The sequence below is a fragment of the Indicator indicator genome, chromosome 2 (genome assembly GCF_027791375.1).
Source record: "Indicator indicator isolate 239-I01 chromosome 2, UM_Iind_1.1, whole genome shotgun sequence".
NCBI classification, from domain to species: domain Eukaryota; kingdom Metazoa; phylum Chordata; class Aves; order Piciformes; family Indicatoridae; genus Indicator; species Indicator indicator.
Genome location: NC_072011.1, coordinates 52,156,868 through 52,180,389, shown reverse-complemented (window position 1 = coordinate 52,180,389; position 23,522 = coordinate 52,156,868). Strand labels below are relative to the sequence as shown.

Here is a 23,522-nt window from a genome sequence, read left to right as displayed (position 1 = left end):
CATTCAATAAACAAAACTTCCAAATGTCTTCACCTGAAGTGCCTGTAAAACTTTCCATTTTGCAGAGGTGTGGCATTGCTTGGTTTTTTAAAAGCCACATTTATAGAGTGAATGGAGAAGTCCCAGTCACTTCACAAAGCATGTCAGATGAGCTCACTGTCACTCCATAGTTTATAAAGCAAGGCAGAATCAGCACTGTATTTTACTCATACCAGTAAGAAGCAAATATTTCTGGAAACACTAACAAACCTTAAAAAACTCTTCAAGTTGTTTGCTGTTATAGAGAGCAGGGATATTGGCAGAAAACTGCAACAGATCTTCAGCACATTGCCTTCTTTCTTCAATCACTGTTTCATCAAATCGCCCTGGAATAGACACACGGATTGATAGTTTTAGAAATAACTACACATTTATTTTGCAGTAACAACTACCAACAACAACAACAACAAAAAAAAAAACACCACACAAAACAACAAGACAAAAGCAACCTTCCGGAGACAATGCCCTGAGTCTATGAAAGTCATTCCAACGCTTCAGGAGAACATAGCAAATCTTCAAACTTCCTGTTCTTAATTGTCCCTAGAGTCCCGTCTTCTGCAATCCGCTCGGATGATGAAAGCTGGCAGCTATGATAAGAATCCTTCACCCCTTCATCGTAAGAATATGTGAGGCAACACTCTTGATTAGCCAAGAGACGCTAACGGACGTCCAGTGTTATCTAACGATAAATGATACATGCACAATTTGACAATACGCCAGTCAGTGTCAGCCTTGATTACGGCCCAAATCCTGGAAGGAGCTGAGCAATCTTCACATATTCTCAAGAAAAACGCACAATATGAGCAAATAGTAAGCAAAGAATTGCTAAAAGCCCCCAAACAGATCATCAATTCCAAGGTGCCATTTGTGGAAGAGATAAAATATAGGGGAGATGGTGAAGCCCTGCTACCAGGCACTGAAACTTTTCTCTGAAGTAGCTCCATGCAGACAGAGTCTCATCTCCTGGATTCAAGAGGCAAGCAGAGCTGGGAAGCAGCTTATTTACTAAAATGTATGATTCTTCCCTTTCCCCTACCCAGCACCCAAGACGTTCCAATTAGGAAAAAACATATTTAAAAAACAATCCAACAGTTCACTTGAAGAGATTCGCTTCTCCAGAGAAAACCCTTGGATTGCTACCTTGAATTCACATTCTTCACAATTGCACACAACTTATTTTAGCTTTTCACATCAACATCACTTTGTTGTTGAAATAGTTACAAGTTTACAAAAGGAAAAGGGCAGAGGTTAACAGTAATAATTGGAGCGGAATAGAACAGATACTGGAACATAGAAAAAAAAAAAAGGACTAGGAAGATAAGTTCAAGAAACAGTATTGCTATAACAGCATGACCAGAAAAATAAGAACCACCTGTGACAGCTCTGTGGCATTAACCTTTGAAGAGGACAAAAGAAACACTGAACACAGAAGCAAAATTCGTTTATACTCAGACCAAGCAAAAAAAATAATCCCATAAGAAAGTATCAAAGCCAGATTCTATCCAGAAATTCTTCAAGTAAATAGCTCCTGCCCATGTGGTACCAGAAAAAAGAAAATAAAACTAGAAAGACATACACATACTCACAAGATCACAAACAAAGCTTTTGTGGATTTTTCCATTAAAAGGAAAGGAAAGACATCGTTGGGCTAATTTTCAGTTGGATCATTTCCGTGATTTGTTCACCCTTCCCTTTCAGCTACACAAGATTTAGCAGCCATACAAAAGAGCAAGCAACAAGCAAGCAGAAAGAAGGTAATTGCAATGCTACCATGTTGGGTGGTAAGACTGAAATCAGGCTTTATTAAACTGATCATCAAATTTCTTACATCTTCAGAGCAACAGTGGGGGGGGCATTAGGGCTTTTGCTTCAATCCACACAAAATAGAACATTACAAAAAAACCAACTTCCCTCAAACACAGTAGCATAGGCCACTTAAATGAACTATAAAATAACACCAAACACTACAACAGAAAATCATTGGAAAGAAGTAAAGACCTAACAAGGCCAGAAACAGGTAACCTCTGCAAGAAAGTAATCTTACACAGTATTTTAGCTTGTTCTTCAGTGATCTTTACATGCTCTATTTTAAACCAAATTAAACCTAACCTTCCTCATCCACATCTTCTCAGTACTTCCACTGTGCACCAGACTGGACATGTCAGGACCAGCACCCACCACGCTGACCAGTGTACGTTCACTGATTGTCCAGGCAGCTGCAAACTCATGGGTGCGAGCTGAGCCCATGGTGGCAACACAGCACACACCCCCTTCTTACTCAGCTGTTGCTTCACAGACTTTGCAGAAACATAATTACATTTGCAACTGCCTTCCCTCTTAAATTTAGCTGATATTAGCCACATGAGTAAGAAGCCAGGAGTGTGCACTTGCAGCCCAGAAAGCCAACCAGATCCTGGGCTGCATCAAGAGAAGTGTGGCCAGCAGGTCAAGGGAGGTGATTCTCTCCCTCTACTCAGCTCTGGTGAAACCCCACCTGGAGTACTGCATCCAGTTCTGGAGCCCCTATTACAAGAGGGATATGGACATGCTGGAATGTGTCCAGAGAAGGGCCACCAGGATGATCAGAGGGATGGAGCACCTCTCCTATGAGGACAGACTGAAAGAGTTGGGGCTGTTCAGTCTGGAGAAGAGAAGGCTCCGAGGTGACCTTATTGTGGCCTTCCAGTATCTGAAGGGGGCCTACAAGAAAGCTGGGGAGGGACTTTTTAGGCTATCAGGTAGTGATAGGACTAGGGGGAATGGAGCAAAAATAGAAGTGGGTAGACTGAGACTGGATGTTAGGAAGAAGTTTTACACCATGAGGGTGGTAAGACACTGGAACAGGTTGCCCAGGGAGGTGGCAGATGCCCAATCCCTGGAGATTTTTAAGGCCAGGCTGGATGTGGCTCTGAGCAACCTGATCTAGTGTGAGGTGTCCCTGCCTATAGCAGAAGGGTTGGAACTAGACGATCCTTCCAACCCTAACAATTCTACGATTCTAAGTTTGAAATTCTAATTTCTGACAGAACAATTACATAAGCCTTGGGTTTTTTTAGGAAGTTGAGCTACAAAAATTAAAAAAAACAAAAAAACCCACACAATTTTTGGAGAGAGATGTTGAAACAGCCACTGTCACATCTGCCAGCTCATCAGCATCATGATACACTATCAGGATAGCTACTTACAGAACATTGGGGGAAGGAAGAACATAATTCAGCACTGTTGTTTTCAGACTATCTGGCACCCTGCTGACAGTTTCATTCTCTGCCTAACTCCCTCTTCCTCTCCCTTTTTTTCATACTTTCAAGCAATATTGTACTGCTCAACAGTTTCATCATCATCCTTCTCAACCAGATGTTCAGAGGTGCTTAAGACACCCAGCTGACTATTCAGACATTTCTATTAGAAAGTCCTCCTGGTCTAAACCAACATTAGCTCCAGAATTATTTATGCATCTTAGACACATGGAAACATCATTACAGGGATCACGACTTTCTAGGCATTTAGGAAGTGTCCGTTACAATCCCAACCTACAAAAAATGCATTAGCACAGTCCTGCTATTCCTTCAGCAATAAGCCATTCAAAATTTCTTATATACATTGTAAATTCCTGTAAAGAGAATGCACAATTCATTTATTGAGCAAATTTGAATGAATGACCTAGCAAGGTTTGTGCTCTACTAGTTTCTCATAAGACCTTCAAATATACACGACACTCAGTTCTTCAATATGCTACTTTATTTGGTATTTTCAAATCCAAAAATCATCCTTATCTGAATTTTACAGTGTGAATCATCTTTCTAACTTATTGCTAGCAAATTATCAATATCTGGGTGTGGTGGTAGGCCATGACACATGGCCAAGTACAAATCCAGACAGGCCTTAAGATGTCTAGACAGGTCCTTTCTCTCCCCTCCTTCCTGCTGCAATAACAGGCCAAGGAGGGAAAAGGAGCAAAGGGGACAGGACCTTGCCTGCCTGGTAAACAAGATGCCCATCTGGGGTCAGAGCACATAAGCTCCCCCAGATACGAGGTCCTGGCCTCTGCCTTTTATGGTCATAGCCTGGCAGAAGGCTTTTCCAGTGGGTGGCTACATGTTAGCTTTAGTGCCCCATTGCACCAAGTGGCCTCTGGCATTTTGTATATACACAAGTGGCTCGGGAGCCCAGGGGCTGCTGCTCAAATCGACTCCTGCTCAGATCCACCGTGCTCAAGCCCTGCTCACATCTGCTGAAGCCTCACCTCACTTCAAGCCTTGTCGTCTGGAGTGTCCTGCCTTGCTTCCAGTGTCTGGTCCAGAGCCCTGGGATAAAGCCTGAGCCTCGAACTGGATTACAAACCAACAGTTTCTGGAGCCTGTCAGCAGAGAGAGTGAGCTAGGGACCATCTCCAAACTCCCACTTTAATCCTTGTGAGTAAATCCTGGCCTGCTCATATTTTCCTAAGGGTTATTGGTTTTGGGTTTATAAGTGGGTGAAGCTATTTGTGTCATAGCTTTTTCCAGTCTCTGAACTCTCTAATTTGTGTCAAAATTGCCATTAAGCATCCTGGAAGAATTCACAACTGAATAGAACCTGTAAATAATTCTATCAGTTTTGTATATAGTTTTAGGAAAATAAAATAACTATATTTTATAATTCCCACCTCGTTAACTCAAAACTAATACTGGGAGGGTTGTTTCTGTCTGGGGGAAGAGTATACTTCTATACTAGAGTCCACTTCTACAGTTGATAATAGACATGCTGAGCACAGATTTATCAGTATTTTGGTAAAATGCCATCTATAGCCAACATTCTTAAATGGAAGAAGAGTCAAAAATTTCTGTTCCTTTCAGCTCTGTACTAATAATTTTGAATTCACTTTTACATTGCCTCCTCTTTCCTGTATTCTTTTGTGGCTCAATCTCATTGAAATGTAATGGGTTTTCTTTTTGGTTTAGTTTTAATTTCAAAGAGGTTTTTTAAAATAACTAGACTGAATATTTCTGTAGATTTCCTTCTCTTACAACATACATGGAAGTCACTTTTGTTCACCAACCACAACAGAAGAAGGATGTCTTTCAACAGATAGTTCACTTAATTCTTCCCTTGCTTATAGGGCTAGTGCAAAAACAACTGACTTGCATTCCTGGCAATTAAAAATTATTTATGATATTAAAAGCTCATATTCTCTTCCACTCCAATTTTCTTTTCTTTCTTACCTCTCTTTCCTCCCCTATGAATAGCTAGCATAGCTTCTAACTAAAATTACCTGATGACAGCTGTCATCATCATAAAAAAAAACTTATCCTAAACACATTGGAAAATGCTAAGAAATGGTGGAGTTTGTTCCCCATGTCAACGCATGACAAAAAACATACTGGATGCTAAGATAGGCTAAAACAACCATGGTGTGTGGTTAAAAAAAAAAAAGTAACCACGTAAAATAGGTGTGTGCCCCAAAATGCAAAAAAACTACTGGTCAATGTTACTGTGCAACATATAGGAAAAAAGTGGAAAAACATGCACTTAACCCCAAAAAAACTTAAGATACTGAAAAGCCAGCCCAAGAGCACCTTAGAAACTGAACAGCCTGCCAAAAACCACAGCAGAACAGAGCATGCTGGAAGCTTAAAAATACATTAAAATGCCCAATAATTGCAGGCTGTAGATGCATGCCAAAAATCCCCCAAATATACTACTGGGCCCAAAAACTCAACCTCCTAAAAATGCACTGAAAATCATGCTATATATGCACACAAAGAAAAAATGACCAAAAACAAAGCAACAAATAAACAATCAATCACACACACACAGAAATAATGCCATGGCAACACCCTGACACCGTACCTAAAAATGCTCCAAATCCACACCAGAAACCTTGACAAAAATGAGAATACGTAGTAAATGCATGCCAAAAAACCACCAAACATGCTGAACACTAAATATCATGTAATGCCCATATATAAAAAACATAAATACAGGCTGAATGCTGGGGGGGGTGGGAAGGAGTGTTTAAAAAAAATAAAAAAAACACAACTATGAAAACAACTTGTGAACTCCAAGTAAATACCTTAGTAATCCCCAGAACACTCCATAAACTGAAAAGTCCCCCCCATACACCTTAGAAAGCAAAACACGTGCCAAAAAAAAGCATACCAAAAAAAACAGGGCATATGGTAGATTCATGCCCAAAAAATGCCAAACATCTGACACTCAAAAAAATCCAGTAAAAAGCAGCACTAAACCCATTCTGCACAGTTAGCAATGCCTCAGAAACAGTCACAAAGCACATGGTAGAGATGCATGCCAAAAAGAGGCCAAACATTCTGGACATATTAAAAAACATTGGAAAATGCTTTAAAACCCACTGAAAACAATGTGCTATATAAACAAAGCTACACTTAAGAAATGCCCTGCACCAAAAATCTAAACCAAAAGAACCAGCCCTAACAGCAACCAAAAACCCAGGTCCAGAAAAGCACAGAATTCACATCAGAAAGTTTGTCCCCCTGCACCCCTCAAAAAAAAAAAAAAAAAAAAAAAAAGGGAGGCAAGCACATAGTAGATATTTGCCAAAAAGCACCACACATGCTGGATGCTCAAAATCACATAAGGTACATATAATGAATATTTTTTTAGCCCCACCCACATACCAGAGGCTGGATGCTTAAGAAAAAAACCAAAACACAGTAAAACAACTTGTAAACACAATTGAAATGCATTAGTAACCCTAAGAACACATTAGAAGCTGAAAAGCCTGTCAAAAATCACACCAAAAAAAGAGCACATGGTAGATGTGCTCTCTTACAGCACCAAACATATCTTGCACTGTTCACAACTCCATAGAAATGGCCTTACAAGCACTCAAAAAATAAGTGGTAGATGCACACCAAGAAGGGCCAGACATGTTGGACACCTAAAAACCTGCAGAAAATTGTGAGGTATATGCATTAAAAAAACAAACAAACAAAAAATACCAAATAAATCCTGGACACATAAACCACCAAAGCCATGCCTTAGCAACAAAAACCTCATTTTTAAATGCTCAAGATTAGTATTCAAAACCTTGGCAAAAAAAAAAAAAAAATTAAAAAAGCACACCTGGGGGATGCATGGCAAAAAATGCCAAACACTACACCAGATGCACACCAGAAAAAAAAGCTAAAACACAGTCTGGATGCTTTAAAAAGATAATAAAACAGAACAACTCACAAATGCTATGGAAATGCCTTAGTAACACCATAAGCCCTTCATAAAACAAAAGCTCACCCAAAACAAAAGCAAGAAAAAGAGTATGTGGTAGATGCATTCCAGAAATGCTAAACACTTTTTTTTTCAGATGTTCAACAAAAGAAAAAAGAAGCTAAAATACTTGGAAAAAGGGTCAAAAGCATTTGGTAGATGCATACCAAAAGCACCAAACCTAGCCCAGACAGTTTGCAACACCTTAGAAACATCTTAGAAATGCTCACAAAGCAACTGGTAGATGCCACACCTGCTGGACATGCTAAAAAATGCTGGAAAATGCTTTAAAACCCACCAGACATTTTCTAGTATACGCACTCCAGAAAAACAGCACCGTTTTGTACTGAACACAACATATGCTACAAAAAGACCAACCAAACACACCATTAAAGTAACACAACACAATGCTAATAGCCTGTAGTAGACAGAGTCTCCAAACTGGTGAAACATGGGTTTGATGGGTGGACCACCAGATGGATAAAGAACTGGCTTGACAGCCGCACCCAAAGAGTGGCTGTCAATGGCTCCATGTCCCAGTGGAGGCCAGTGACAAGCAGAGTCCCTCATGGATCAGTCCTGGGACCAGTCTTGTTCAACATCTTTGTCAGTGACATGGACAGTGGCATTGAGTTTGCTGATGACACCAAGTCAGCAGGTTTGCTGATGACACCAAGCTGTGTGGTGCAGTAGACACGCTGGAGGGAAGGGATGCCATCCAGAAGGACCTTGACAGGCGGGAAAGGTGGGCACAAGCCAACCTCATGAGGTTCAACAAGACCAAATCCAGGGTTCTGCATCTGGGTCGAGGCAATCCCAAGCACAGGCTGGGCAGTCAGTGGCTGGAGAGCAGCCCTGAGGAGAGGGACTTGGGGGTGCTGGTGGACGAGAAGCTCAACATGAGCTGTCAATGCGCACTTGCAGCCCAGAAAGCCAACCAGATCCTGGGCTGCATCAAGAGAAGTGTGGCCAGCAGATCAAGGGAGGTGATTCTCTCCCTCTACTCTGCTCTGGTGAAACCCCACCTGGAGTACTGCGTCCAGTTCTGGAGCCCTTATTACAAGAGGGATATGGACATGCTGGAATGTGTCCAGAGAAGGGCCACCAGGATGATCAGAGGGCTGGAGCACCTCTCCTATGAGGACAGACTGAAAGAGTTGGGGCTGTTCAGTCTGGAGAAGAGAAGGCTCTGAGGTGACCTTATTGTGGCCTTCCAGTATCTGAAGGGGGCCTACAAGAAAGCTGGGGAGGGACTTTTTAGGATATCAGGTAGTGACAGGACTACGGGGAATGGAATAAAGCTGGAAGTGGGGAGATTCAGACTGGATGTTAGGAAGAAGTTTTACACCATGAGGGTGGTGAGACACTGGAATGGGTTGTCCAGGGAGGTGGTTGAGGCCCCATCCCTGGAGGTGTTTAAGGCCCTGCCCATAGCAGGGGGGTTGGAACTAGATGATCCTTGTGGTCCCTTCCAACCCTGACTGATTCTATGATTCTATGACCTTTAAAATCATCACAAGTCCCATCCAACTACCACAACCACTAAACTGTTTCTTAAAGCACCACATCCACACACTTCTTAAACACCTCCAGGGATGGCGACTCCACCACCTCCCTGAGCAGCCTGTTCCAACATCTCTTTCAGTAATATCCAATCTAAACTGCCCTCACGTTTCCTCTCATTCTGCTGCTACTTGGGAGAAGAAACCAACAACAGCCTCACTATGTGGAGATTGAAAAACCTCCTTTCAGGTACTTGTAGAGAGCAACAAGATCTCCTCCAGATTAAACAACCCCAGTTCCCTCAGGCTCTTCTCATACGACATGCCCTCCAAACTCCTCACCAGCCTTGTTGCTGTTCTCTGGACGTGCTCCAGGACCTTAGTGTTTATACTGTGGCACCCAGAACTTAACACAGTACTGAAGCTGTGGCCTTACCAGGGCTGAGCACAGGGGCACAATCACTTCCCTTCTTCCCGTGAACACACTGTTTTTGATACAGGCCAGGATGCCATTGGCCTGGGCACACTGCTGGCTCATGTTCAGCCAGCTGTTCACCAGCACATAAAACTGATCTCAAAAGCCTAGCTCGATAAAACTGACAACTACAATCAAGTTCTTAAAAACAGAAATTCTCCTCTGTAACAACCACTTGATATTTTAACTCATCACTAAAAATCAGACAGCTCATGTATGAAAATCTTTATTCAGTGTTCAAGTGCTCTTCACAAAGCTAATGTAGACTTTACATGACAGAAAACAGGGAATGTATGTTGTAAAAACACAGAACATAATGGCTCAAATATTTCTTGGTGTATATGTCTAACATGGAAGCAAGGAACATAACTACCTCATCAAAAATAAACACAAGTACCAAACTATGATAGCAGCATACCTACAAGTAAGACACAACACACCAAAATGTTGAGTAGGAAAAGCACAGGGAGAAGAACAGCTGCAAAACATGATATATTTATCTAAAACTAAGCTATCAAATAATTTCAGCAAGTCAGAAACAAATTATGCTTACCAAATACTATCGCTTTGGCAAAAGGTGGAAAGAGTTCTGTATGCCTGCATAGGTTTTTATGAATTTGCCAGAGGTCTTTGTGCAGTTTCTTGAAGTCACTGTACCTCTTCCAAACGATTATCTGAATCAAAAAGAGAGGAGAAAAGTATTAGTGAGGTTCATTGTTCGTGCTGCATCACACCACAAGAACATTTTCTCAAGCAAATCAGACCACTACCTTCAGCAGATATGTTTAACAAAAAACCACAATCTGAACTCCCAACTCTTAACAACCAAGAAAAAAACCGATCATTATCTGTCCCCAGTTTCCATTTTGGCTAACAAGACTACAGGGCATAGAAAAAAATAAAGTAAAAGCTGAAAGAAGGAAACAGTGCAGAGGCAAAACAGTTTCAGTCATGCCGAGATCCTGAGCCACACAGAGAACCAGTAAGAGAGGAAAAAATGTCGAATAGCAGTGTTGCACTATCCAGTGTTTAATAGCATGCTGTGCTCAGCACAGCTGCAGGTATGGAGAAGAGACACAACAGAAGAACAGAAAATCAGGGAAGAGAAATCAACACAAGTATGGGATTCTTAAAGACAACTCATTATGCACTCAGCACTATGTATCATCTCATCATTTATATAAAATACTGATCAGACGTAAATGCATGCCCCAATCGAAATGGTCTACTGCTAATAACCCTGATCAATAATGGAGTATGCTCCTTTTGTAATCTAGACAAAATCTCCAACTTCAGAAATACAAAGACAGTATTGACTCATTAAACATGCTTTTCCTAGCCCATCGTTTTCAGAAAGTAGTAGTTATGTCCCAGCCAGGTATCTACCTTATCCTTCTTCCATTCCATTCTTTTTATTCTTTCCATTGGAGGAAGGAGGATAACCCAATAGGAAAATGAGGCCAGGGAAAAAGAAATGAGCAACAAAATTTATACTTCATTCCTAACGGGTTTGCTATCAGGATGAAAAAAAATGAACATAAACACTTTATATCTTGGCCTCATTTTTGGTCAGACTCACTAAGCCATCAACATTGATGTAAAGTGATTCAAGTAGAACAGGTTAAAAAAAAAAAAAGACTGCAGTGTTCCACCAGTGAAATGCTCATTTACCTTAATACAACTAACTACAATACAAAGTATTCCAAATATTTCTGACTGTTTTAACAGGCTGCCTTCTCATGAGCAATCATAATTAAAAAAAACTACTTTGTTCAAGCAAACCAGATTTAGAAATAAATAAAAGCTTCAAATTTAGGGTGTGGGGTCTTGCTGTTGTTTTCTTGGAGTTTTGGGAGTATTTTTGTTCGGTTTGTTTTGGGTTTTTTTCCTAAACACTAAGGTCAGAGCCCTTCTAAATTTCAGCAGGTGCAAGTCCTACCTGTAGAACAATGCAAATATCAGTTAACTGGCCTATTTATGGTGGATATGAAAAGCTTTAATATGGCAACAGTCTATAAACTTAGCCATACTGAAAATAGCACGTTCAGCCCCAACTACTTGCACACATTTTCAAGACTCCATTACAACTAGTATTCACTGGAGTTCAACAGACAAGGGAAGAAAAACGACAAGCGAACTAGTCATGTTGCTATGAGAAACAATACTTCAATGGTGTACTTCCATCTAATCCAACATCCAGAAATTAGATGATTAGCATTTTTTGAGCAGTGTGCATATAGAACATAAAATTGATTAAGATGGCTTTCCAAGTATCTGAAGGGGGCCTACAAGAAAGCTGGGGAGGGACTTTTTAGGATATCAGGTAGTGACAGGACTAGGGGGAATGGAATAAAGCTGGAAGTGGGGAGATTCAGACTGGACGTGAGGAAGAAGTTCTTCACCATGAGAGTGGTGAGAGCCTGCAATGGGTTGTCCAGGGAGGTGGTTGAGGCCCCATCCCTGGAGGTGTTTAAGGCCAGGCTGGATGAGGCTCTGGCCAGCCTGATCTAGTGTGAGGTGTCCCTGCCCATGGCAGGGGGGTTGGAACTGGATGATCCTTGTGGTCCCTTCCAACCCTGACTGATTCTGTGATGTCTTGAAACATTAAGTTACAGTATTGTCAGACACTGTTGGAAGCTGCCAGAAAATCAGAGCATGAAATTCTGCTCCACTAAAAAAAGTAACATTTTCTTTCACTTGTGCAGTAGCCAAGAGGAAAAAAAAAAAAATATCCATAAGCAGCTCGCACAGCAAAAGCAGCCAAAGTCATCCTAAAATCTTTCAGAAGCTGATAGAAATCATGCCTTTGCATGCATGCAGCTCAGCAAAGTTACCCAAGTTCCCACTCTAGCGCACCCGTTAGAAGCCAGACTTGGCGGAAGGACACGTACTTTGAGGCCCAATGAAGCACAGCAAGGATATCGCAAAACATATGTTAGGCTTGTAACGCAATAAGGTGCTTGTCATAGCTAGAGCCAGCAGATCTCTATTAACTCATGCAACTCATCTGTTCCACCATGAACAATCCTTTCTCCTCCATGAATGAGTGAGGAAAAAAACCCCACAAGACTAGCACAGCTACAGTTGCCTCACACACCATGTTGCCTCTATCAGTCCCTAGAAGCATGGAAATTAAAACTGCATCCACTAGCCTTTCTGTATCTATTAACTCCACCACACACAATCTCACATTAACTTCTTTCATCCTTCTGAGAATAAAACCCTTACAAGTTTATCTTCCTTCCTGTCTCAGTAATAGCAGTTGAGGTTATTTTGACTTGTAATCAGCTCCAGTGAGAGAGATGCTGTATTAAAGACCTGTATCCCAAAGGGCAGTTAAAAGAGGTGACAGAAAAACTGACAAGTAAAGCTGAGGTCACACTACACAGTCCTGTGCACAGTTGTACATATGTGATGCATGTACTAACATCACAGCAGTAGCATTTAAAAGGGACTTCTGAATGAGAAGGCAGACACAGCTAAGTGTTCCTCAATGGGTGAAGGAATGAGGTTGCATGAAACAGATCATAAAGCAATAGAGTAGTTTTGTGAATTTCTAATTGAGCATTCTGGAAAACTGAGGTAAGTTTGTTTTTAGTGGGAACTGGTTAGAAGTATATTCTTTTTCTTTCAGAGACTGCCCACAATTCTTGTTCTGTCACAGAAAGGCAGTATAATAGAAAAGTTCCCAAAGTATGTGGTTTTCTGACGACAATCCACCCTCATGGCAACTACCATCTAGGATAGTCCTTTTAATAACTAAGTACCTTCAGATGCCTGCTTATAACAGAATCACACCACACCTCCTCCCTGGGGGTGTTCAAGGCCAGGTTGGATGAGGCCTTGAGCAGCCAAACCTAGTTGAGAGGTGTCCCTGCCCATGGCAGGAAAGTTGGAGCAGATGATCTCTAAAGTCCTTCCCAGCCTAAGCCATTCTATGATTCTAACATTCTATCATATGCAAAATAATTACTTTGATATAATGAAGAATATAAAAGGGCAATAATCAACAAGTTTAATGCAAATTTGTTGTCTTGCAGACTGGAGTTTGTGGACTCCTGCATGGCCAACCTACAGCCACAGATCAAAGCAACAACCAAAGCAATGCCTAAAAAAAAAGAGTTTGCTATTGCTTCAAAAATACTTAACGTATATTCATGCAATAGTCTAACTGAAAGACACTTACAATACATTTTTCTGATGAATGGCTCATCAACAGCTGCTATAAAATGGTTTTCCCATAAATGAAGTTTAAGGTAATGGTAGAATGTGCTCATGAACAGGTTCAGTTCAGGAGTCGCCCTGGAAAAGGTGAACATCAAGCGACAAACTACCATAATGCAATCTAAAAGTAGACTCACACTCATCTCTGATACTGGTAAGTTATTTTAATCTTACAGAGATTTAAAGAAAAAAAAATGCAAAAAGCGTGAATGCTCATGTTTGTCTGATTCTCAAGATACCAAAGAAGGATACAACAAAGGAGTGTTAGGTGTATTAGCCAACTCTCACCTCTGCAAAGCCACTAATCAGTAACTCATGTTTGATCACACAGAGATGCAATGAATTCATTTATGGGCTCTTCTTTCATCAACTATCCAGGTTCTCCTCAACTGTAGTAAGAGACTGCACCAGAAATTGAACACATGCATATGTTACATAATGTTTGAAAAGCCACAAGTTTGTGCTTTTAAAGGAAGATTTTGCATGTACATAGTATAATACTATCACTGTCAAGTCATTAGCTCTAAAGAAATCGAGAGGAAAAAAAGTTGGGTTTATGTGAAAAAAAAAAAAAAAAGCAAGCCTGCAAGCCAACCCACAACCCATGCACATGTGATGTATCTTTTTTTGACTCCATACAGTGGTTCCTGACAGGTTTTTTTGAGGTATTAAAGAGGCACAAGAATACAGCAGACCCTTAATGAGGCCCTTTATAGAAGGGGCAAAGAGTAAGCAACTGTAAAGTTTTATCAAAGTACTTAAATACTTAAGGAGCCTCAGAGAGAAAGGCATATTATCTGATCTGCAGTCTAATCTCAACCACTACACTCCTCCATTTTCTCTCCTCACTAATAGATAGTAATGATGTAGGCTTTTCAGTGAAGTATTGGTTACAGAGGAAAAGAATACCTACAGCTGAGACCTAAGACTTGGATTGTGGAGTTATCTCTAATTTTACCAGTAGGAGTTAAGTAACCACCAATTTGCCCATTCCAGCTAGAGAAAAGAGCTTGCAAAGTTATCAAAGCAGAGTTGTCATCAAAAGAGGCTTTACTCCCTTAGACTTTGTTTCAAGTCACCATTCATCACTGAGGGCAGAATTGCAACATGTTAGGCTAGCTACTGTTTTCAACTATGACAGATAAAGACAAATGGAAGCATACAATTACAATCACAAAACACACAGAAATTGCTAAATTACATTAAAGATGCTTCAAAAGTCGTAGTGTGATACACAAAGACATTTGCACAAATTTAAACTGTTACCTCCTGGACATCCTCTGGATTTTTTCTTGAAACAATCTGAAAAGGGAAAAAAAAAATGTAAGTGTTTGGATCTTCAGTCTGGAAACCATTTGTTGCCAAAAAGAAAAATCTGGAAAATGCAAACAGTTGCATGTTCCTCTGCACTCAGAAACATTTTTGTTTAGTTTTAGAGAAGTCTAATATCGAAATACCACACAGTAAGGTATTTTAGCAGCAGTCTCTGTGATTAGAAATAAAGATGTACATTCTAGGCAAAATGGCACAGAAGGAATCTCACAAAACAAAGCTACACAGAGCCCTTCCCCCTTCATCTTTCCACTCTTTTCCTATTAATTTACGTTAAAGCCACAGTACTCCAAACAAACAGACCTAATTAAGGTTACCTGGCTTAATATAAGCTACACACAACCTCACTGTGAGTGTGAGGCTTTGCATTTACTAAGACAGTATTTCCACTTTACTGACAGCCATCAATGCGCACACACGTCTTTGTGTATTTGTTTCTCCTTAAACAGTCTTTGCCTAATTAATTATAAATTACTCCGTCCAGAGGAAAACTGCAGTGGAAACAAGGCTTGGCTACACACCATAAAGAAGGCTGCATTTTATTAGGATTTTTTTTTTCTTTAAATAAATATTGATTGCAAAAGGCTTTGTAATCCAAGTTCTTCACTGGGTTTATAAACAGCAGTAAGTGCATATCCACACAAACAAATCAAATAAAGACCTCTTTAATTCACAACTGCAATTATCTTGTGCAAGTCAGTACACCCTTCATTATAACTCGGTTAAAGCTGTTTAACAAAATAATTAGCCTACTGTTAGCTAAAGCAAAATAGGGTATTCTCAATCCAAACTGAGACTGTCCACACATTGGTACACCCCAGAATAATTAATGCTGTGAATAGGTGATGTATATAGGCAAGCCCAAGGAGTCCACCCTCCTTGCACCCTAGAGACTGAAACACCATCTAACTGTAACACAAGTACCACAAAGACAATAGCTCTAAACTGCAAGTCACTGAATTTACTCCTGCTTCTTGCAAAGCAACAGTAACATATCCCTCACACTCCCCACAAGCTAGTTCTCCTTCCTCCTTTTCATTTTTCAAGAATCCTTGCCAAAGTCTCCCAGATTTCATAACACCAGCCCAGCCACTATAATCTTTCATACATTTTGGAGGAGACAAGACAGAATAGAGAAGTGTTATCTTCTCTAGCAACTTCCCAAAAGACCTAAAACGTTTTCCTTCACATGTCTAAGTGCTTTCTCTCACCTTTCACATCAAAGTCCTCTTCTTCCAGCGTAGTCTACATTGATAAAACCTTCCTCAACTTTTCCTCACTCTTGAGTAAGCTAACTCTTGAGTAATTTGGCAACTTTACCAAATTTTAACCTTGGCAGCTGGTGCTCCTTCATTCACTACCAGGCAGTTCATATGTGCAATTGGTGAAATATTTCTAACCTTCTTTTCTAATAGCTGGAATACTTGATGTAAGGAGCCTATAGAGCTGGGGGAAGAAGATATCATAGGCATGGCTACACATCACAAAACAACACCAAAGGGCACTGCTTTGCTTTGCAGTTCACCTTTAGTTAAAGCCTTGCAAGAGTTTTGGCAGATAGGTAAGTTACCAGATGGGCAGAAGGAGACCCAGAGAGATGAGTAATTACCCAGCCAGTTAGTATGAATCTGGACTAAAACCCAGAGGGCCTGTTTCACACTTGTTCTACTGTTCTACATCTACGAGTCTTGCCAACTTTAAGTCAGTACATAATAATTTATGTGTTGTCCTGCTTTGTTCTTCAGATCCTCTTCTGAAGGTCAGCCTCAGAAGAGGTCTGTCCCTTCAATCCAACCTACAATCAACCTAGAGACTTGGTGATAATAATCCAATCTCCTAAATTTTCAGTGTACTTTTTTAATCCTCCCACAAGGAACAATGCAGTCAGCTCCTTCTGCAAATCTGTACTGCAAGCAATTTTAATGTATTTTTTAAAATATCGTTAGGATACCCACCAATGAGCTGAGCAATACATGATAACTGCATTAGGCTCTGAAAACAGAGCTACTACAAGGATCACCACCATCGAATAAAGTATTTCAGGTTATGCTGTTCCTTGTCTGATCTGCAGATACCCAATGTAACTCAGTACAAATTTCATTATTGTTAATAACTGTAATCTTCTAAACTATCTGAACTTGTACTAGCAGTCTACATTTTCAGATATCGTCAAAGAACAATCCTTGATGATATCTTTCTGTTCTTAAACCTTTGAAAATGGATATAAAAAAGCAAATGCTCATTTACTCTTGTCTGCACTTAAAATTATTTCACAGTTTAGAAGAAAATAAAATATATATTCTCAGCTACACAAACAAAACCCTCAAGAAAAAGCTGTAGTAAGGGTAGCCTACCTTAGCACTCAGAAGAGACTGCAAAGGTAGTTGTGCCTTTGGGTGAGATGTTTAGGACATACTAAACAAGTGCCTTCTCATCCATGATTATTAATCTGTCATTATATTGGAACAGAGAGCTCCCTTAACTAGGTTTCAAAGGATTCACTCATTCACCACTGAAAGGAATCAAAAGTCTTCACTGGCATGTATTGATCACCCTAGATCTCAGCCAGAAAGGTATTCAACACAATGGGAAGAGCCACCTCACTTTTTCCCTGGCAGTCTCCTGAAGTTGCTGAGCATCAGATCAGCAAACACAGCTGTAGTGTTATGGTATCAACCACGGAGCCAGATCACTGCAGGAACAGGAGGGAGCAATAGGAGGAAAGAAATAGGGAGGGCAACAGATATGTATACCGAACTATATTTAAATCGTTTTATTCAGCATCTAATAAACTCCTCAAATCTTCACTTCAAGTGCTAAGTAACAGATTACCAGATACAGACCCACTGAAACAAAAGTTATTTATATTTCTACATTTGTGAATCCAAAGCATCCTTTGCTGCATAAGACAACTATTTTTTTACTTTGAGGATTTTAGAGAGCAAAAACACTGAAGAAGTAGTGATCCCTGGTTAGCTCAGTTTAATATGGACAGCTTACAGATTGATCAGTTCCTTGCTCTGTACTAAACCACATGCAGTCAACACACTGCCTGAGTCTACACTGCCTCGCTTGGAAAAGCATCAGAGCATCGACAAGTTATGAACATGGAGGAAGAGTGACATTCCTTGCTGGTTAACAACTACTTACTTTTGAACAATTCTGCATGAAGTATTACAGAGTATTTTAACTGGCTTTACCCATTAAGAACAAAGTCATCAGAGTACAGTAAGCAGAAACCTAGCCTCATTCCCATTACATCGTATTGCCCTAACTTTTAAAAAAACACACACAGACTTAGCCCACCATAAGCTACTGCAAAAAAATGCAATGCCACTGTTTTCCTCCTTGCCTCCACCTCAAGAAAGGTTTTTCACATATCATAGGGAAAAACAACTCTTTTTTTTAACTTTTCTTCTTTTTATTCTTAATACACACACACACTACATTTTATTGGACTAAAAAGAGTCCTTTAAACATGTCCCATACTTGTATGAATATATTTGCCAAAAAAGCACTTATTTTTTTTTTTAAATTCACAAGTCACACGAAGTGAACACCATTGGACTACAATAAATACACGTTATTTGAATTAAAAGAAGGATGCATACAAGCATACATTGCTCTCACAGGCAGAATGTCTAACAGTACGTTAGGTCTGCAGTAACTAGAAGATCACTAGCCATTTAAATAAACTCTGTACCTCTGTGCCACTTGCTGATGCTCTCAATACAGCCCACTGACCTGAACTCTAACTTCTCTTGCACCTATCTCTGTGTATTTCCTTACTCTCTTTCTGGCTTAAATAGGCAATCAGAGGAGAAAAGAAAGCAAGAAATGTCCCTCGAGAAACAGAGGGAGCTTGCAGCAAAACTAGTGCCAAGTCAGCTCTCCCAATACCCAGTTACCTGCTTCGGCTTTCCTGCTTCTCCTACTAGGCCTGCCTTATTCACCTAGACTCTTCTGCCCAAATGGGGACGAGCCCTAGGCACACATAGCCCTTAAGGAAGGGGCCATCAAACAGCTCTGCGCTTCCAGCATAGGCGTGCTGTACTTACACCCCCGATCCCTCCTTTCTCTCGAGAGATGACTGCACTGTGGGGCAGGAGGGAAGACAGCAACCCAATTGTAACCTACCCGAGAGATCTGGAGGAGAAAAGTAAAAAAAGAGTTGTTTTTAAGCTATTCTACTCCACCCTGCAACGAACATGAAAGAAAATGACAGTTCACTGCAAAGCGCATTTCAGGCAAGCACGACCTGATGTAAAGCTGTAAGTTGGCAGGAGGCGATAGAGGCTAGGCTCAGGAAACGCCACCGTGTCCAAGCCTTCTCTCCCTCCCACCCGTGTCCCTGAAAGGGGTTTCTACGTCGCGACGGGCCTGATCCACGCAGAGCACGACAGGGACACCCATCGGCAGCCCAGCCCTAGGCTCTATTCTGCACAAACCGGCAGCTTTAAAGACCAAATAACTGGCAGGCCGGGTCCGGGATACTAAGGAGGCGAAGGGCAGGGCGGCGGCCGCAGCACCCCGGGCAGCCAGCATGGAGGTTGCCGGGGCTGAGGCCGGGACCCGGCCGGGCGCTGACTCACCCGCGCCGTGACCTTGTAGACGGTGTGCCCGCGGGGGTGCCGCCGCGGCTCCGTCACCGTGTAGAAGCGGGCCAGCTCCCCGCCACGCTCCCGCGGGCTCAGCATGCTGCGCCCCACCGCAACGCAGCCAACGCCGCAAACGCCGCGCCGGGCCCCGACCAAGGCGGAAGCGGCGCCCAGGAACGCCCCGCCCCACCCGGGTGGTGCCGCGGGCCTGGGCGGAGGCGGGCCCGCCCCCGCCCCGCCTCCCCGCGAGGAGCTGTGCGGGTGGCGCTGTGGGTGTGCTGTAGCTGGGTTTAGCACTTGGGTCGAGGCTAAGTCGTCGGAGCTGGTATGGTGCTGCACGGCCTTCGGCCTAGCCGAGCCCTCTCCCTACCGCGCTGCTTCCAGCTGCCGCCATCTACCCGGCTCCTAACAGGCAGTTTGGATGTGGCCGCCTTTTCCCGAGCCTAAAAGTCTGCGTGGCGTGGATAAAGCCAAGGTGTCATGGTCCAATTATGCAGGCACATCCCTACGGCAGCCCAAGCCTGTCCAAGGAATTCTTCTGGGTACGGCTATGAGGGATTGGCGCTATGCAGTGACCACAAAGCCCCTTTCAAATACAGGCACCCTATGGCACATATAAATCTAATAAGCCCTTCCACTGACAGAGCTGGCACCCCACACCACTTCCAGGGTTTGCCGTGGGCTATCTAAGGCATGCTGCCCCAAATCTAAAAGCCTGTAATGAGAAATGACTGACAGATTTTGAAGAGAAGCGCTAACAGAAAGTTTACTGAATCACCACGGTTTGTGTTTTGTATCTTCTCCAGATTCTTTAAACTGTACCTGGACATACCCCCTGCAGATGGGCTCTGATGTGCAGACAGGTCTGCAAAACACTTTTGTGTGAGGAAACTCCAAAGTTTATTGCTTCAGTTCAAAGGAGCTCAACCTTGCACCATAGGATATTCACCTTTCATGGATTCATAAGATTACAAGTACCTTCACTTGGTTGTAGTGGGATCCAGCCTTCACATTTGGCTGTAGTGGGATCTGTACCAATGTAGATCTATACAAATAGAGATCACACTTCAGATTACATAAACTGTTGAGAATATTTTTTTATCACTGTTTTCATTAATTTAATAGCAGATGTTAAATTGGCTTTGCATGATGAGGTTATTAGTATCTCTGATATCATGCAGGCCTTTGACATAAAGAAAAATAATTAATCACACTTTTTTAAAAAATATGAGAGTCTTGTCCTGAAGCTCATAGTAAGCAAGTGTATCTCCTTTGAGGATGACTGAACTGCATCAAGAATCTTTACAACATTCCCAATTATTGGTATGTAAATGAAAGGCCATCTCCTATAATCACATTAATTTTCTGAGTTCCAGATCAGATTCGCTTCTACTGATCTGGAAGCACAAATTCACCACTGAGTCCTCCTAATGCTGGTCCAACCTGATGCTGGTTGGCAGTACTACTCAAGTTTCACCTTGTCCTTATGCCAAGTGATTGCAAGATTACTGTTACTTTTAATTTGGACACTGCCCTCGCTCAATTTGCATCTCATTATAATGGGAATTCCAACATACATACCAAAGATAATTTAACAATCCCTGAGAGCCTAGCAAAGTCTGGTCATAAGAGCTCCACACAATGTTCCAGTATCCAGGTACAGCTGCTTCCTTGAACAGTGCTATCCTAAAGAAATGTTTCTTTGTGAAGAACACAGTGACTATTCCTAAAGTGTCATAGGACAGAAGCAGTCCAGATGTGAATTTTATAACATCCTGCCTCTCAATATTTTTGTTTGGTTATTGCTTTGACATTCTCAGGTATCAAGTTACTAGAAAGATTCTTTATCCTTTCTATCTCTAAGAATTCCTTGATAGGTCTAGTCTATTTTGCACAGCAATAATTTTCTTAAGGAATGGAGAAGAGAAAGGACAATGACTCCTAGAAGCTCATTTGCCACTTTCACCTTGTGAGAGGAAGAGTATATTTTACATCTTTTGACAAGATGTTGGTACACCTAACTTCACAGAAATAAGGATCAAAAGGAGCACTTCAGACATCATTTGGCCTTTGTCATCATTCTTTCAAAGCTAAAAATACGCATCAAACTCCATTAGATAGTGACTGTTTTCTTATACAAATGATGATAGAGTTTACATTTAACTGAAAGAGATATTAAAAAAAAATCTTCTGTTTGGAGTAATTTTGATGTACAAATGAGGGAAACTGATGTTTGTTCAGATCTGAAATGAAGAGGTTGGACAGAATGATCTCAAGGATACTTTTTTATTCTTAGCTTTAGATACAGGAAGCTTGCAGATAGATGTATTGGCATCACATGCAAAAAACAAAGAGGTTTGTTCAAGTAAAGCTCAAGTAAAGAAGAAACATTTTCTAGCATGTATCAAATACTAATTATTTGATACATTATGCAGCTTATATATCTCTTCTGTGTAATAACATGATTAGACAAACAGTTCTGGTATAAATTTGCTGATGAAGCAGCACTTACTTGTAATGTCTCATAAGAGGTAGTAGTTTTGAGGTTTTAATGGTATGAACTGATGGGACTAAATAATGGGACTGACCCCATCACTAATTTTTGATGACTTGTGTAATAGATCTCATTTGAATTTCAATAGCCAACTGATACATATTCTGAGAAAAAGTCCATCTTGAAATGCCATCTAACTCAAAAAAATAGCAATTTGGTGGGATGAGGAAAGGAGAAGAAACAGTAGAACAAGACAGAGAAGAGTATATAGCAACTGTATAACTCCCTGAACCAAGAACAATAAAAAGATCAGATAGATGAAATAACTTTGTCAAGCAGAACAATGAAGAAATCTGAGATTTTTCAGCATGGAAAAGGGAACCTGAGGGGACATGGTGGTCCAAGAAATCATGAGTGTCATGGAGAAATGGCTGACAATGTACAGTCTCTCTTAATTCAAGAACCAGAGGCCAGTGAAGCTAGTATGAATGTGATCATAAAAATAACAAAATAATTCATCACAAAACGAGTATTAGACTTGAAAGACTCTTGTCAAAGGATGTTGCTAATTCAGAAGCTTTGCAAATTCAAGTACGTGGGGGAGAGAGTCACCAAGAGTAACTAATGAGACAAACACATAAGGCTTAGGAAATCTAGTGAGCTGAAAACAGCTAGAGGCAGGGAGAGCGTTCATTTCAAGCTTGCCCAACCCCTGCACATCTCTAGGCATCTGCTGCTGCTTTTTGTAAGCAGGAAACTGAGTTCAGTGGACCATTGATCTGAACCACTGTGGCTGTTCTCATGTGCAGTGTAATCAATCAAAACATCCCTCAGTGAGTCAGTAGCCTGCATTCATTAGGGAGTTTTGAAAGCTCAAATGACTCATAAAAGAACTTGGCATCTAGTTGCAAATCAGAATTTGGAGATACCTGTTTTGAAGACTATCTCTTCACGTGATGTAGCCAACCTAGATACACAAACTAACAATTAGATGAGAATTTAAAAGAAAAAAAAAACCACAATGAAATGTAACTGCCTTATTAAGACTTTCTTAGGAAAAAGCAAGAAACAATAGCAACACTGAGATGAGAAAAAAATTGCTTCACCTTTTTAATTTTTCAAGCATCACTACTGTGATTACTACTATGTAAAAACCTTTGAAGTGACAGTAATTTGGGTGCTTTATGCAGGTCAAAATACAGAAAATAACTGCATTCCATGGAAAGATTCCACCTGCTCCTAACAATAACAGCAGTTGTTGTTACTATAGCTATGACTTACTCTCTTCTATCTTAGAAATATACTTAGTACATAAGAATACTTCAAAAATATAGAAAAGAACAAATTACCAAAATAATGTAGGTCTGGGAAAATATAGTTGAGAGATCTTTTGCTGCTCACATATTATGAAGCTAGTAGCTTTGCTCTCCTATTACATTGTGAAAAAATCAAGAGAAAATGGATAAGTATTTTTATCTTTTGCCAGTGAGTAACTTGTGTCTAAGAGCTGGAAAACCCTAACTAGATTTGACATGTTGCCTAACTAACAGAGTCTTAACATTATTCCACTTCCAGTTTTCCCTACCACTCGTGGGAAAACTTTAAAATTTATCTTCTTTAAAGTCACTTCTATG

At 40.9% G+C, this 23,522-nt stretch overlaps 1 protein-coding gene across 5 annotated transcripts in view; it reads right to left on the bottom strand.

Annotated features, from left to right (window-relative positions):
• RPS6KC1 (ribosomal protein S6 kinase C1) overlaps positions 1-19,493 on the bottom strand; it is a 94,766-nt gene extending 75,273 nt beyond the window's left edge. For 4 of the 5 annotated variants that reach the window (XM_054394098.1, XM_054394104.1, XM_054394111.1 and 1 more), the window contains exons 1-4: positions 19,389-19,493; positions 14,731-14,766; positions 9,794-9,914; positions 250-365 (exon numbers count right to left, since the gene is read on the bottom strand). In XM_054394098.1, the coding sequence (XP_054250073.1) occupies positions 250-365; positions 9,794-9,914; positions 14,731-14,766; positions 19,389-19,493 (378 nt within the window). The remainder of the gene's footprint in view (positions 1-249; positions 366-9,793; positions 9,915-14,730; positions 14,767-19,388) is intronic. The other variant, XM_054394105.1, reaches the window with a different exon arrangement.
• Positions 19,494-23,522: the final 4,029 nt, after the last annotated feature.